The 17,505-nt window shown below is 41.7% G+C and overlaps 1 protein-coding gene across 2 annotated transcripts in view; it reads right to left on the bottom strand.

Moving 5' to 3' along the window:
- The window catches only part of LOC132295299 (DExH-box ATP-dependent RNA helicase DExH16, mitochondrial), an 84,850-nt gene that overhangs the window by 39,697 nt on the left and 27,648 nt on the right, over nt 1–17,505 (bottom strand). For both annotated transcript variants that reach the window (XM_059793502.1, XM_059793511.1), the window contains 4 exons: nt 12,434–12,511; nt 11,705–11,873; nt 2,461–2,573; nt 2,184–2,264 (listed from right to left, as the gene is read on the bottom strand). In XM_059793502.1, the coding sequence (XP_059649485.1) occupies nt 2,184–2,264; nt 2,461–2,573; nt 11,705–11,873; nt 12,434–12,511 (441 nt within the window). The remainder of the gene's footprint in view (nt 1–2,183; nt 2,265–2,460; nt 2,574–11,704; nt 11,874–12,433; nt 12,512–17,505) is intronic.

The raw sequence follows: 17,505 nt of genomic DNA, 5'->3' as shown, positions 1-17,505 counted from the left end.
CCTTGATCTCAAAGTGTTGGTGAAGGTCTAGCTCTTGCCATAATACCATCAGAGTATTAAAATACTCTGTCACGGAGGAGTCTCCTTGCTTGGTGTTGTGGATTTTTCTTTTCAATTCAAACTTTCGCGGAGCCCTTCCTTTTTTTGAGTAACTCCGAGTCTCACTATCCCATATTTCTTTTGTTGTGGAAAGGAAGAGAAATGGTTTACTAATTCCTGGAGTCATGGAATTAATTAACCACGTCATGATCTGGGAATTTTAAGCTTCCCAGGAATCATAAGAAGGATCTGATTCTTTGGGTTCTTTAATAGTCCCCCGAAGATACCCCATTTTTCCTCTGCTTTTGAAGAATAGTTACACCGATTGAGAATTTGAGACCACTCAAGGAAATTTTTTCCATTGAGTTTCTCAGGGGTAATTTGGAGAGTGGGGTTATCAAAGTGGATGACAGGTTTAGTCACCACAGTGGCTGGAACAGGGGTTTCTGCCATTAGAAAAATAACTAGATAGAAAAAAAATAGCCACGAAGAGGCACAAAGGCTGGGCTAGCAAGAGGCACAGAAAAGAGAGAAAAAATAATATCAGATTCAAAATTCCAGCTCTGATACCATATTAGCGGAATAAGAAGAAGAAGAGATGATGAATAATTTGTATTATTCTATTCTCATGGAGAATAGGACCCAGCCTCTATTTATACAAGACCTCTATACTAAGAAAAAATAAATCTGCCAGCTATACAGAATCAATAATAACTATACAAATCTGAATTAATTCCTAGAGATCTTACCTACCTCCTAAGAAGCACGGACACGGATACGGGATACGGATACGACACGACACGGACACAGCGACACGGCAAATCCAAAAAAATTAGGACACGGACACGGCGAATAGTATATATATATATATATATCAGCATTAATAATTTAAAAAAAAAAAACACTGATATGTTTAGGTTGGAATATATATATATATCACTGATATGTTAGTATATATATATATATCAGCATCTTTAGGACACGAACACGGCAAATTGTGGCATCTTTAGGTTAGTATATATATATATCACCATCTTTAGGGTAGTACAAAACAAAAAATAGAACATATCAGCATTAAAAATTTAAAAAAAAAATAAAAAAAAAATCCAGAATAGTGTGTCCGAGCCATGTCTGAGCCGTGTCCGAGCCGTGTCCAAGCTGTCTGAGCCGTGTCCGAGCTGTCTGAGCCGTGTCTGTGCCGTGTCCAAGCTGTGTCCGAGCCGTGTCCAAGCCGTGTCCGAGCCGTGTCCGAGCCGTGTCCGAAAATTAAAAAAAAATAAAAAAATTCCAGACACGTTTTTTGGCGTGTCCGACACGTGTCGGGGCGTGTCCGACGCGTGTCCGTGTCGGACACGGATTCTTCGCCCATTTTGGAGTGTCCGTGCTTCTTAGCCTACCTCAAACTATATATGGAAAAATAATTTAAATACAAATACAAACAGCTAATACATAGAAATACAGCTGTAATACCTAATTAATGAAACAAATCTGTTGTAATCCCAATAGCTATAAATAAGGCTCACCTTTGTATTGTTGAGGCAGCTTGAATGAAATTAACAATATATCGGTTTTATAATTTGTTTGAGCTTTTGCTCTGTGTGAGATATTTATATCTTTTCCCGCTTCCGCTACATCATTAAATTAAATAAAAAGAAAGCTTTGAACAATACGGGTCCAACAATTAGACCGACTCCATAATGATCAATTCACACATGTGCACAAGTATAAAACATGCACGCAACTCAACCAAACTCCACAAAGCTTAAATCCAACCCAAGCGGCCAGTTTCACAAGTTTTTTTTCGATACAGATCTATCAGTCAAGATACCTGATAGATCATGTCATTGAATCTTCCCTCATTGACAAAACCCAAGTTCTTTCCGCTCTTCCCCGACCTTATAGCACCTTAAACTAAAATAAAATCTCTCCTCTTTAGTGGTATTCAAATTGAAGTTCTAACTCTTTTTTAATTAATAACACCAAACAAGTGCATATCTACACTATCTCCTATTGTATGAGAAAGTATGTAAACGGTTATATAGAAGTCAACATTAGGCATACTGAACAATATAAATATACACACACAAAATGTGTGTGTGTGTGTGTGTGAGAGAGAGAGAGAGAGAGAGAGAGTATTAACCCACCAATATATTGTAAAGGCCACTCTTTGGATGCAACCGTGAATACATAAACATAAGGTCAAAGGTAGGAAATAATCCAGCACGCTGCATTAAGATATGTACCTCTATTTTAGAGAGCATTAAAGCAATAAAAGTATAAAACCACATGTAAATATATAAAAGAGCTGGAAGTTAATTGGCCAGGGAGCCAAACATGGATTTATGAGTATCAAAATTAACAATAACAAAGTATAATCAAGTGCATATTCCTCACAGCACAGTCCAGTGATAATTCTTACACCTCTAAAATGGGAGACGGTGATTTCAGTGACGAATGAATTAAGTGTAGATCTTCTGCATCTAGACAAGTTACTTCACCAACAGGGAAGTTAGATCTATACCTGCCAGCTCTCCCTACAAGCAAAAAAGTTAACCATCTTAAACATCAAAGGTCAAAATATACAAACCTTATTCCCAAATAAATAAATCTTAATTTAAAATTGGCACATGAAGAAGTACTCCTAAAAACGTCAATATAACATATAATGACACCATTGAACGTTCATCAGTAAGAAGAGAATAAAATGACATGCAAATGCACGAATCACCTACTTTTAACCATCTTATAGCAAGGAAACTGAGTTATGTTTTATGTTTATAACCCTTCTGAGTGTTTTTCAAGTGATCTTGATTACAATAATGAAAAAACCTTGCATCTCGAAGTATGGCTCCTTTTTAAGATCATATGAAGACTAACTGGAAAAAGGAAACTGAATAGTTTTTACATTGCATCATACCGACTTGCAAGTCAGTGATACCTTTTACATAGTCACTATTCTTAAGCCATATCACCATTGTAAAGATGAAAGATTTGGGCATATAGCTTGGGAGGGCGTTGGTCCAATGTCTATAGAATCTCGGGGCATGGGGAGTCCATCTACTGCTAGGATAGCAAATAAAAGGATTCAATCCCGTTCATCCTAGAGTGTGTTGGTTTATGGGAGCCAGCACTAACCCTTTGCTTTGACTTGAGGTCCCCTCCATTCGCGCGCGCGCGCCGGGGGGGGGGGGTGTGGGGTCGGTCCTCCACCCATTGGTGTTGTATGGCTTCCTGCTTCTTCATTTCTCCCTTCTCAAGTACCATTCCTAGTCTGATCTGCTTCTTCTTCAATCCGGAATTCCCTGCAAATCCGCTGCTTGGTCGTAGCTCATAGATCAAGACAGGTCAGTCCATGACCGATTGGATGTGTCTTTGTCAGAACCTGATTAGTGTCATAAGATGCTAAGTTGTGTATAGAGGCACCAGCCTTGAAGGGTTGATCGTGTTTCCCCTAAAGGTGATGGCTATCAATGTAGAAGGGGACGAAGCTGCTCCCAATCAACCAACTCAGGAGTTGGACGTCCCTCATACCATCAATCAAGGTATCCAATCAATTAATTGAGAAATCTTTCTTTTATGCTCGGGACGGGCTTCGCTCCTTCTCTCTCTCTTCTTGCTTCTTCTTCGCTACACAGACCCTTCCCCAACCTATATAAGTAGAATAGGACAGAAGATAACGAAAGGAAGACAAAGTCCTAACTAAAGAATTACACAAGCTAACCATTCATTTCATCTATCATATCACTCGGGTCGATCCAATTCATTCTAATCTATAGACAATGCAAGAGAGAACTTATGACCAAGTGAATGGAGAGGGATTCGAACCCCCAGTATTCTAAGAAGCAAGGAAATGGATACGGGACACGGAAAATCCTAAAAAATTAGGACACAGACACGGCAAATAATAAATATTTATTTATATAAATATATATATATATATATATATATATATATATATATAATGTTGTACTTTAAGAAATTAAGAGTAATATTATTTTTTATCAACCTAATAATGAAGAAAATTGTGCTTTACCGGGCAAAAGAGAGAACGAGAGAGGGTTAAGAAAGAGAAGAAAACAAAGAAGATAAGGGTTTTGTTAGAAAAAGAATTAGGGCTTAGTTAGTAAGAATCCATAGAAGAGAAAAGTTCATGGAAACAAGAGGGAAAAGGAAAAAGAGGCGCACAAAGAATTTTGTTATGAAAGGAAAAAAAGAAGTATCTAGGGTTTAGTTAGTAAGAATCCATAGAAGAGAGGAGTTAATGGAAACAAGAGGAAAAAGGAAAAAGAGACACAAAAAGAATTTTGTCATGAAAGGAAAAAAAGAAGTATCTAGGGTTTGTGAAGAAGAAGAGAGAAGAGAGAAAAAAGGATAGAGAGAGAGAGGGAGAGAGAGAGAGAAACCATCCACTGGGAGCGAAGCTTGATACGATGGCAGAACAAGAGAGTCAAAGATGATCGTGCTAGAGTTTGAACCTTTGAACTAAAATACAAGCATAAATATCTGATTGTTTAATATAAAATTGTTTTATAACACAACAACATTTAAGTAATTATGTATTGACCATCATATTATTGGAAGCTATTGAACGACTTCTTATATTTACACTTCAACCTAGCTTTCTTTCTAAAACTTTCTAAAATTCCACAAGTGCCTTACTTATCCCAAAAAAAAAAATATCCCCAAAAATGAGACACTCGTGTCGGACACGTATCCATGGCGTGCTCGTGTCGTGTACGAATATTCAGGGGCATTTCAGTCACATGGAGAATAAACTTTCGCACGTGACACATGCTATTTTCCCATTAGTGTCTCATGACAAACTAACAGGAAGGGGTAAGTTGATGGCTTTTTGAAAACGTAAGGGGTTTTATGAGGTTTAGTTAGTATAAGGGGGTTTTATGAGGTTTAGTTAGTTGGGGCAGCCCACAGACATGCTAGCTATGCTGGGCTAGTGGCTGCTTCCTCAGCATTTGATGCTGGTGTTGGGCCTGATAGGCCCAAGCCTAACAGATGTTTGGTTCAAACCAGACTTGATGATCCTCAAGGTAGAAAGAGGGTGGTCCAGTGGGGATCCAATAAGGGGCTATCCATCTCATTACTAGGGCTGCCCACTTTTTATGCTGAAACGAAGGTTAGAGACAGATGAGTTGTTAAGGATAAAGTATATCCATTCTCACAGAGAGACACGAGGGCATCGGCACTTCCGCTGCAACATGGGTCTGAGAGTAGACATTGGTCGGCGGCAGAGAAGAGCAACTGGGTGAAGGTTAGTACAAGAAAGACTGGGTTTGGTGCAAGAGATAAGAATTTTCGGCATGATAAGTGCTATCAGAATTTTGTTTCATAGAACAGGTTCGGGCCTCTCTCTTCCGTGGCTGAGTTTCCTTATGGTACTGGCCAATCCGATGCTTCACAGTGGCGTCATGAAAGGCGATGGTCATGTAATGAAAAACAAAAATGGGCTATTCGTAAACAAACTGAATGTGGATCTGGTATGTATCATTCTCTGCAACCTAAAAAACTTTTCTCTACCCCTTCTTCTTCTTCAACTCCTTGTTGGGTGTTGAGGGGGGGATGGGGGAGAAAAATCAGAGGCTTTCGCCTGTGACGGAAGGGTTGGCTGATGATGAGGCAAAGGATGGGAGGACGAATGGAGGTGGGTGCCCCGGGTTGTCAGAAAGGGATGCGATGCCCAGGGAGGATGATCCTAGAGGTCAGACTGTGGAAGATGCTGATGGGGTTATGGTTTGTGTGGAAAGAAATATGAGGTTCAAACTAGGTAATGACGCTGCTTCGGTTCTGGTGAAGGAGTTACATGCTTATAAGGTGCTGAAAGGACTGAACCGAATTTTGGATTTTGGTTCTGATGCAATTGAGGAGGACTTGGATGGTACTCTAGGCACTCCAACTTGTATTGGAGTGGGTAGCACTGCTAATGATGACCGAGGTAGGGATGCAGAGGACAATGCGCTCATTGACAGGGAGATGGTTTCATGGGGCGAGGCTGAGGTTCTGGAGTGCATTCAACCACTTTCTGAGATACGACCAGATGGGAGTTGGAGGGGTCTTTATGTTGCAGCTCATGAGGGCAGTGGGGTGGATTGTGTAAAGGAGAATATTGATAGTGTAAGCAGTTTGTTGGGAATTTCTTTTGAGCCAAAGGAGAAGCAGGCTCGTATGGTTTTGCATTCAATTGTTGAGGGGAAGACTGGGGAGGAGAGGGGTAGCAGGAAACGGATAGAGTAAGGAAAAGAGGTTGACTCTATGGAGAGGGGGAAGGGAGATTCGCAGTTTGTTCTCCGGTGTAAATTATGAGGGATGTAATGGGTCTGGGAGGGAGAGGAGCCATGAAAGGGGTAGAGGGAGAAAGAAAGGGGAAGGGTTATCCATTTGTTCTTGATGAAGTGCTGAATTATTTCTTGGAATGTCCGAGGACTCAATAACTCGGACAAAAGAAAAGTGGTGAAGATGGCTGAGAAGAAGTGGGGTGTGCATGTGGTTTGCTTGCAGGAGACAAAGATGGCTTCCATGTCAGATAGGGTTGTGTGGAGTTTGTGTGTGTGTGTGTGTGTGTGTGGGGGGGGGGGGGGGGGGGGGGGGAGTGGGAGGTTCTAGATGCCTTGGGGACGTCTGGGGGTATTTTGCTAATGTGGGATAGGAGATGGGTTTCGAAGAGGGAGGTTTTCTATCTCGTGTTCTGTTGGATGTTTTCTGGTGTGTATGGCCCAGTTGAGGATGGGGAGAGGCACATTTTGGGGAGGAGTTGGGGGCAGTGAAGGATCAATGGTGTCTTCCGTGGTGTGTGTTTTTTTTTGTGTGTGTGTGTGGAGATGGAGCTAAGTTTACATGGGGGAGTGGTAAAGAGTCTCCAACTTTGTTACCATTGGATCGTTTTCTTCTCTCAGGAGACTAGGAAGAGAAGTTTCCGGACGTCGTTCAGGCAGCTTTGGCTAGACCGACATCTGATCATATTCCTATAGTATTAGACTGTGGTGGATTGAGGACGATGAGTACTCCCTTTCGCTTTGAAAATAGGTGGCTACAGGCAGAGGATTTCCAGGGATGGGTGAGGTCTTTTTTTTTTTTGATAAGTAAATTGTATTAAAAGCGTTCAAAAAGGGGAACGCGACCCAAACTATACAAAGACAAAACGGAGCCTATGAATTCAAAGAACTCATAAAGTCAACAATCTCCTCAAGAGAGGAGTAGTCTCTCCCCTGACCCCAACAAAACAAATTACAAATGATAGAAAATTTTAACACCCCAATGGAGGATTCCTTTCCTTCAAAAGATCTTCCATTACACTCTCTCCAAATGCTCCACCAAATACAAAAAGGGATCACCCTCCAAAAAACTCTGACCTGAGCCCCCACCCATTGGCCCCTCCACATATCTAACAACTCCCAAGATGTCCGAGGCATGACCCAATGAATATCAAACAGGCCAAACATCAAACTCCAACAATCATGAGCCACAGGACAGTGCAACAAAAGATGATCCACCGACTCCCCATTAATCTTGCAAAGACAACACCTATTAACAATGATATGTCTTCTCTTCCTCAAGTTGTCCAACGTCAAAATCTTACTCCAAGCTACAGTCCACACAAAAAAGGCCACCCTAAGAGGCGCCTTAGACCTCCACACCGTCTTCCATGGGAATGAGGTACCATGAAAACCAGAAAGGCACACAAAAAAGGACCGGACCTGGAACATCCCCTGAGAAGAAGGCACCCAAATCAAAGAATCTGCCCCAGACCCCTCCACCTCCTGTCCGTAAAGAAGAGCCAAAAACCCAGTGACATCATCCAGCTCCCAATCCTGAAAAGCTCGCCGGAAACGCACATCCCAAGACAACCTTCCACTATCAAGGCGATAATAGTCAGCAACCATTGCATGTTTGTCAACAACAATCCTAAAAAGCCTGGGAAACAAAAGGGCCAAAGGCCTATCATCACACCATGGATCCTCCCAAAACCGGACAGTTCTTCCATCCCGAACTCTGAATCTAATATGTTTGGAAAAGGCATCCCACCCCTTACCAATGGCCCTCCACACCCCCACTCCGCCATCAGACCTGACTGATCTTGCTGACCACCCTCCTCTCTCCTCCCCAAAGCGACATGAGATAACCTTTCTCCATAATCTATGTCTTTCCTTACCAAATCTCCAAAGCCACTTACCAAGAAGAGCACAATTGAAAGTGGCCAATCTCCTAATTCCAAGCCCTCCCAACCGAATAGGCCTGCAAACCTGTTCCCATTTGACAAGATGATACTTGAACTCTTCTCCGCGACCCCCCCAAAGGAAATTACGTTGGAGCATTTCTAGTCTTCCAACAATAGAGGCTGGAATACGAAAAAGCGAAAGAAAGTACGTTGGAAGGCTTGACAAAGTGCTCTTCACTAACGTAACTTTACCGCCCTTTGACAGATATTGTTTTTTCCAACCCGCTAATCTTCTCTCGCTCGACCCGCTCAATTACCGAGTTCCAACTTCCCACCCTCCTAGCCGAGTCCCCCAGCGGCAAACCCAAGTACGAGGTCTTGGTGGGAGGGTATCAAGGTGGATGGTAACCCAAGCTTTATTCTTGCGAAAAAGCTCAAGGGATTGAAACATGAGATTAAAATGTGGAATAAGGAGGTGTTTGGTAACCTGGAGTGGAGGAAGAATAGGGCCCTTGCGGAGATTGCCGAGATTGATAAGCGGTAAGGTATGGGTGGCATTGATGAGGGTCAGAAAAGTAGGAGGGATGCATGCCAGAAGGAGATTGCTGAGATTGCAGTGTCAGAAGAAATCTCTTGGAGGTAGAAATCTAGAAGCTTATGGCTTAAAGAAGGCGACAAGAATACTAAGTTTTTCCATTGGCTTGCAAATGCTCATAGGAGAGGCAATCACATTGGGAAGATTACTATTGATGGGGAGGTTCTGGTTAGGGAGGAGGATGTTTGCAGGGGGATTGTCTCTTTTTATCATGGTTTGTTTACGGAGCCTTATTTATGGAGACCCTGGCTTGATGGTCTTCACTTTGATTCCATTTCTGAGATTAATAGAGATGGTTTGGAGATTCCGTTCTCTGAAGAGTTAGTGTTGAAGGTGCTAAGGAGTTGTTACGGGGACAAAGCTCTAGGGCCGGATGGTTTTACGATGAGGTTTATTTTGGAGAGTTTGGGTGTGGTTAGGGGAGAGGTGATGGCTACGTTTCATGCCTTCCATATTCAGGGGAGGTTTAAGAGTTCCCTGAATGCATCGTTCATTGCACTTCCAAAGAAGGGGGGGAGCTTCAGATGTTAAGGACTTTAGACCTATTAGTTTGTTAGGCTGCATCTATAAATTAATAGCTAAAGTTCTAGCATTAAGGTTGAGGGTTGTTTTGGATGATATCATTTCGGACTCTCAGAATGTCTTTATTGGTGGGCGTCAGATTATTGATTCAGCTCTTATCGCTAGTGAATGTGTGGACACGAGGTTGAGGAGCAGTGTCTCAGGGCTTCTTTGCAAGCTTGATGTTAAGAAAGCTTATGATCATGTGAGATGGAAGTTCTTGTTATACTTGATGGAGAGAAAGGGTTTTGGGGATAAATGGAGGATTTGGATTGAGGACTGCATATCTTCAGCCAGATTTTCGATGATGTTTAATGGGTCTCCGATCGGTTTCTTTGGTAGCTCGCGAGGTTTGCGCCAGGAGGATCCCTTGTCTCCTTTCCTGTTCATTATTGTTATGGAAGCTCTTAGTAGGTTGATGGGGAGGGTGGTGGAGTTGGGTTTTATCAGGGCGTTCATGGTGGTTGGGGATGATGCTCATCATATGGAGATATCTCACTTATTATTTGTGGATGACACTTGGTGTTTTGTGAGGCTGAGGTGTACCAGATGAGGTACCTCAGATCGGTGCTGATTTGTTTTCAGGCGGTTTCAGGCTTGAAAGTGAATGTTGGGAAGAGTGCCTTGATTCCAGTGGGGGAGGTGCAGAATATTGGTGAGTTAGCTTTTGTGCTTGGATGTGGAATCAGTAGCTTCCCGATTACATACTTAGGGCTACCTTTGGGAGTTTCTTCGAGGACTATGGGTGCTTGGGATTCGGTGGTTGAGAGGGTTCAGAGGAGACTTGCAGGGTGGAAGAAGCAGTACTTATCAAAAGCTGGGAAGGTCACTCTTTTGAAAAGCACGCTCTCATGCCTCCCTACTTATTTTTTATCCCTCTTCCAGATTCCATCCGTGGTTACTATTTCGATTGAAAGGCTTCATAGGAACTTTCTATGGGGTGGCTTACAAAGATAATTTAAGTATCACCTTGTCCATTGGGAGCAGGTTTGTAGGCCGATTCAGGCCGAAGGCCTAGGGATAAGGAGGTTGGTGCCATTTAACAAGGCGCTCCTTGGTAAGTGGTTGTGGAAATTTGTAGTGGAACGCCATAGGCTGTGGAGGAGGGTTATTTTGTGCCGGTTTGGGGAAGAGACGGAGGGGTGGTGCTCATGTTTGGTGAGGACTCCTGCTGGTGTCGACGTTTGGAAATCCATTGGGAAAGGATGGAATGAGTTCTCCAAACACATCAGATTCAGAGTTCAGGATGGTAAGGACGTGCGGTTTTGGGAAGATCTTTGGTGTGGTGATTGTACCTTTGCTTGTTCATTTCCCAGATTGTTTAGGATTGTTGTTGATAAGCATGCCTCGGTTACTGACTACTATCAGCTTGATAGCGGGAGGTTGACTTGGGATGTGCGGTTTGTGAGAGCTTTTCAGGATTGGGAGTTGGACGACATTTGCTGGTTGTTAGATCATTTGTATCGGCATGAGACCCGTGGAAGAGAGAGATTTGCTTGTTTGGGTGCCTGTTTCTCGGGGAAAGTTTGATGTGAGATCATTTTTCCGATGCCTCTCAGATACTACAGGGATAACGTTTCCGTGGAAAACAGTGTGGAGATCTAAGGTGCCACTCAAAGTGGCGTTCTTTACTTGGACAGTGGTGTGGGGCAAGATCTTGACGCTCGACAATTTGAGTAGGCGAAGACAAAATCACAGTTAACTGATGCTATATGTGCAAGTGCAATGGAGAATCGGTGGATCATCTTCTTTTGCATTATCCAATGGCTTTCGACTGTTGGTGTCTTTTGTTAGGAATGTTTGGGGTTTTGTGGGTAATGCCTAGATCTGCGAGAGGATTGATGGAGGCTTGGAGAGGGTGCTATGTGGGAGGTCATGCTCGTGGGTTTTGGAGGACGGCGCCCTTGTGTTTATGGTGGTGTTTGTGGAGGGAGCAGAATAATAGATCCTTTAAAGGAAAGGAATCCTCGATTGTTGTTCTTAAGTCAGCATTTATTACATCTTTATGTTTTTGGGGTTCGGGTAGGCTTTGTTCCTCCCCAGAGGAGATGACTGATTTTATTTCTTCATTGGGACCATCGGATCCCTTTGTTGTTTCTGGGACGTGTTCCCCTTTTGAAAGCTTTTTGAATGAATTTGCTTAATTATCAAAAAAAAAAAAAAAAAATATATATATATATATATATATATATATAAGGGGATTATATGCTTAAATTTTATAGTATAGGGCGGTTTTATGATTTTACCCCTATAATTTAATCAACGATACCATAATTTCAACGCTAATCCGCAATCGCAATTGGAAATGAAGATGCTATGAATTTCAGCCACATTGTTACCTGCAATTTGTTTGATCTCTGGGACAGTGAGTTCCCGCATTTGTATTCCATCAAATTTCTTCAGTGTTGAAAATATGATTCTTGAAATGTTAAGATTCAGACCCATCCCAATGGCATCACTTGCGACTAGAACATCAAATTCACTGCTTGCATCATTGAACATTGTTGCCTGCATTTCTAAACCCCAAATTAGTTCATCCACACCTTGCTTATCAATTGAAGCAATCATGAAACAAGGCATGTAGATATAACAAATTCAAGGGTCAAATAACCCAATATCAAACTTATAAAATATATTTTTGGCATTCAAACTGGTGCTACAAATATCAGAAAATGGGTTTCAAATACTTTCAGCATTCCGAAAGAGAGAGAGAGAAAGAGGCCAAAATGTATAGAAATAGTAAATCAGAAAAATTACACCTCAGAAGGCAAGACCTGGCAACTTTAATATTTAAATCCTCTAACACGCCCCCTCACGTGTGGCCTTCTCTTGATCCAACACATGTTTCAATTTTAATTATTAGGGTGATGGTGAGGCTTGAAGTTTGAACTCAGGACCTTGCCTGCATTGATACAATGTTGACCACCGTCTACTCTAAAAGTTTAAACTGTTAGAGAGGGTGTAACTTTAATATTTAAATCCTGTAACATATATCAATAGAGAGCACTCACCAGAACATAAATTAAAAAGCACAAAATGGATAATTTGAAAAAGGGGGAACTTTATACCTGTCTTGTACGAGTCTCTGGAGGCAATGAACCATAAACTACAGAACAAAGATGTTTTCTTCCATTTTGAATTTGTTTCTGACAACAAAAAGAAGACACATAATGGTTAGATTATTATATAACATGCAAGTGATATTAAATCAACGGACAGAGTACAGCCAAGAAGTTTCAAAACAAAGTATCCTGTTTCTATAATTCATATGTTACTGTTTAGGAAATAGCCTAGAATCATAAAGAGAAAGGGATCTTTCTGTTCAGTACTTAACCAATGACGATGCTGATGAATCGATTGTATGAGTTCATAAGGATATACATATAACTTTTTAAGATTTTCTCCTTCTAGCAAAAGAAAATTATAAACTGATAACATGCGTTCTTAAGGCTAAATCCTTTCTTCTACAGGCCAAAGAAGAAAGATGCAGCTCAACCCTCCTCTTCCTATCCCTTTATAGTAACAAATTTCCAACGTCCACCCAAATAACCCTTCACATAATTAACATAGAAAAGGCCATTTACACAGTGCTTCAGACACTTCCGTAGGGTTCTGGGAAAAAAAAGTGGATACAAACTTAAGCTTTCGTATTATTTTGCACAAAGTGGCTGCTTTCACACAAAAACCTGCATACTCACACTTGTCTCCGGAGTTTCGCCATTGCATTAAGCAACAAACACCATAGTAATAAGATATGCAGATCTAACATTGTGACATTTTCTGCAGTAAGAATTTGACTACACAACTATTAAATTGCTAAGATCCATTATTACCTTAATCGAGGGAGTTTGGCCTAATTGCCCAGCTTTATATGAATATATATGTAAAGTAGTACATGAATGAACAGGCTTGAACAGTGACAGTGTGTGAACAGTAGTACATGAACAGTGTTTCTAGTTTATATTTTCATTGTTTTAATTTCCTAATACTTTAGTTTCTGTTTTAGGAAAGTTTTTCATTGTTTTAATTTCCTAATAATTTAGTGTCTGTTTTGGAAAGTTTTCATTGTTTTATTTTCCTAAATAGTTTAGGGTTTGCTTAGGCCTATAATTCTATAAATACATGCTATTGTAACAGTTTAGGGTTCAAAAGGGGAACGCGTTCCTCGAAAGCTAAACAAAGCCAAATAGGGCCTTTAACCTCTTAAAGAGTCCAAAAAATCAACTAACTCTTCCATGGATTTACAATATCTCCCTAGAACCCAACAAAAAAAGTACTAACGATGGAGAACTTAAGCGCACCAATAGGAGTCTCCTTGTCTTCAAAGGATCTATTTCTTTCAAGCCATAAATACCACCAAACGCACAAAGGTGTGACCCTCCAAAAATCATGAACTTGGGCTCCAAAAATCATGAACTTGGGCCCCCATTATACAACCTCTCCAACCCTCAACTAAGCCTCTGGAAGACCTGGGCATAACCCACTGAACCCCGAACAAACCTAAAAACAAAACCCAGCAATCACAAGTCACTGGGCAATGCAAAAGAAGGTGATCAATCATTTCCTCATCTCTCTTGCACATGCAACAACAGTTGACCACCACTTGTCTCCTCCTCTTTAAATTATCCTGGGTTAAGATCTTCCCCAGCACCAAAGTCAAAACAAAGAAAGTCACCTTGAGGAGGGCCTTGGAACGCCAAATAGCCTTCCAAGGGAAGGGATCCCTGTAGCATCCATAAGACACCTATAAAAAGACCAAACCTCAAAACAACCCTGGGAAGATGAAGCTCACACCCAAGAATCAGGACCTCCCCCAATCACCTAGCGATACAACAGCTTGAGAAAAGCAATGGCATCCTCAACCTTCCAATCCTGAAAATGCCACAAAAAAATGCACATCCCATGATGTTCTTCCTCTATCAAGCAAATAGCAGTCGACCACCAAGGTATGACGATCCATGGTAATCCTAAAGAGTTTGCGGAAGAGAGTGCCAAAGATCGCTCGCCACACCAAATGTCCTCCCAAAAACGGATCCTCCTACCATCCCTAACACGAAATCTAATGTGTTTAGAAAATCCATCCCAACCTTTCCGAATGAATTTCCAAACCCCTACTCCACCAAGAGAACGCACCTCACAAGAGCACCAACCTCCTCTATCCTCCCCAAATTTGCTCGCAATCACCCTCCTCCAAAGTCTCTGCCTCTCACTACCAAATCTTAGTAGCCACTTCAATAAAAGGGCTTTGTTGAACGGCACCAGCCTGTCTTTTGATACCCATACCTCCTGTCCGAATCAGACTACAAACCTGATCCCAACAAACCAGATGAAACTTAAACTCCTCCCCTATTCCACCCCAAAGGAAATTCCGTTGGAGTCTCTATCCTATCAGCAACAGAAGAAGGGATCTGAAAAAGGGAGAGGAAATAAGTCGGAAGGCTTGAAAGAGTACTCTTCATTAAAGTAACCCTCCCACCTTTCGAGACATACTGCTTTTTCCAACCAGCCAACCTCCTTTCAAACCTTTGCACCACAGGGACCCAACCTCCCACTCTCCTTGACAGCACCCCAAGAGGCAACCCCAAATAGGAAATGGGGAAGGAGCCAATGTTGCAACCAAGAATATCGGCTAAAGTGGAGATTTGTGGGACCTCCCAACTGGGACCAAAACAATTTTTCCCACATTCACCTTTGATCCTGAGACAACTTGAAACGATATCAAAATACACCTCAAATATCAATCAGAGTACAGAACTCAATCCATCTCCTCCATCTCTCTCCAAAACCCATTCTCTCTAACATGATCATAGGCCTTCTGAATGTCCAGCTTACACAAAACCCCTGGAATCCCACTACTCAATCTGGAGTCCACACACTCAGCAACAATAAGGACCGAATTTGAGAATCGAAAATGATCCCATCCAAGACTTCCCTTAATCTCAATGCAAGGACTTTCGCTATTAACTTGTAGATGAAGCCCAGAAGGCTAATAAGTCCAAAGTCCCTGACATTGACTACCCCCCCCCCCCCCCCCCCCCCCAAACCAATCAATCTAATCACAACAAGGAACATGAAGGGAGAAAGCGGGTCCCCAATCTCAGACCCCTCGAAGAACTAAAGAAATCTGTTGGAGCTTCATTCACAAGAACAGAGAAGCGAACACTGGAAATGCAAAACTCAATCCATCTCCTCCATCTTCTCTCCAAAACCCATCCTCTCCAATAAGAAAAGAAGGAAACTCCAACTAACATGATCATACACCTTCTGAATGTCCAACTTACACAAAACCCCTGGAACCCCACTACTACTCAATCTGGAGTCCACACACTCAGCAACAATAAGGACCGAATCTGAGAATCAAAAATGATCCCATCCAAGACTTCCCTTAATCTCAATGCAAGGACTTTCCCTATTAACTTGTAGATAAAGCCCAAAAGGTCTCTAACATCCCCCCTCCCCCTCAAATAATCTACTGAGAGCCTCCATCACAACAAGGAACAGGAAGGGAGAAAGCGGGTCCCCTATCTCAGACCCCTCGAAGAACTAAAGAAATCCGTTGGAGCTCCATCCACAAGAATAGAGAAGCGAACACTGGAAATGCATAACTCAATCCATCTCCTCCATCTCTCTCCAAAACCCATCCTCTCCGATAAGAAAAGAAGGAAACTCCAACTAACATGATCATAGGCCTTCTGAATGTCAAGCTTACACAAAACCGCTGGAACCCCACTACTACTCAATCTGGAGTCCACACACTCAGCAACAATAAGGACCGAATCTGAGAATCGAAAATGATCCCATTGAAGACTTCCCTTAATCTCAATGCAAGGACTTTCGCTATTAACTTGTAAATGAAGCCCAGAAGGCTAATAGGAAACAAATCCCCTTCCACCCGAATCCTCCCAATATGATTACCCCTTCGATGGACATTCGAAAGCGTATGAAAAAATCTCGTGTTTTTATCTCGTGTTTTAGAGGGACTGAACCAACAAACCAGAAACAAAAGCAACAATGATAACTCCTACAAAAACCAGCAAGATGAGACGAATCTATGGCACATGGGACTTGGGCATATGAGTGAGCAAAGCATGATGGAGCTACACAAACTGAAATTTCTGAAAGGGGTAAAATCATGCAAATTGAATTTCTACAAAAACTGATGAGAAGCATTGTCGAGTCAGATTCAAGACAAGATCACACACCAGATTTTTGGGGGCCATCACCAATTTCTCAGCAAGGTGGAGCAAGGTACTTTGTGACCTTTGCCATGACTTTTTGACAAAAATCTAGGTCTAATTTATAAAGCATAAGTCAGAGGTGTTTGTCATATTTAAGTGGTAGAAAGCAAAAGTTAAGAGAGAGACGGCAAAAAAACTTAAAAGTACCTAAGGAATAACATTGACAAAGAGAATCAAGAAACAGAGTTCAAGGAGTTCTATATACGAGAGGGCATCAATCGCCACTATTCGATATCCGGTACCACACAACAGAATGGAGTGGCAGAACGAATGAAAAGAACTTTGTTGGAATCCCTTGTCAAGAGTGGGAACAGCTAGATGTCAAGAAAGCTTTTCTCTATTATGATGATTTAGAAGAAGAAATCAACATGCAACAGAACAACCTGAAGGATTCAAGTAACTGCGGAAGAAAGACTATGTATGCAACTAAAAGAAGTCACTTTGCGGATTGAAACAGTCCCTTAAGCAATGGTACAAATGCTTTGATTCCTATATGGTGACGAATGGATAGACCAGATGTGAGCATGATTATTGTGTTTACTTAAAGAAGGCTGCAGATGGTTCTATCATGATACTTACTCCATATGTTTGATGACATATTGATTGCTACTAAGAGTAAGCTAGGCATTATTGAGATGAAGACCTTGTTGAGCAGAGAATTTGAGATGAAGAATTTGGGGGCAGCTAAAAAGATCCTCGGTACGAAGATCTACAGACAAGTGGGCTGGAAAACTGTGGTTGACTCGGGAAATATCTGAAGAATCATTGGAGAGGTTTAGTATGCTCACGTCTAAACCTGTTAGCACACTGTTAGGAGCTCACTTTCGGTTATCATCACAGTTATTCCAAGGATAGAGGATGAGGTGGAGTAGAAGTCTCAAGTGCCATATGCAAATGCAGTG

This window comes from Cornus florida, unplaced genomic scaffold, assembly GCF_030987335.1.
Source record: "Cornus florida cultivar Cherokee Brave unplaced genomic scaffold, ASM3098733v1 CherokeeBrave_3.0.0_Hap2_Chr01, whole genome shotgun sequence".
NCBI classification, from domain to species: domain Eukaryota; kingdom Viridiplantae; phylum Streptophyta; class Magnoliopsida; order Cornales; family Cornaceae; genus Cornus; species Cornus florida.
The sequence above is the reverse complement of the archived record's forward strand: the minus strand, read 5'-3'. Positions and strand labels throughout refer to the sequence as shown.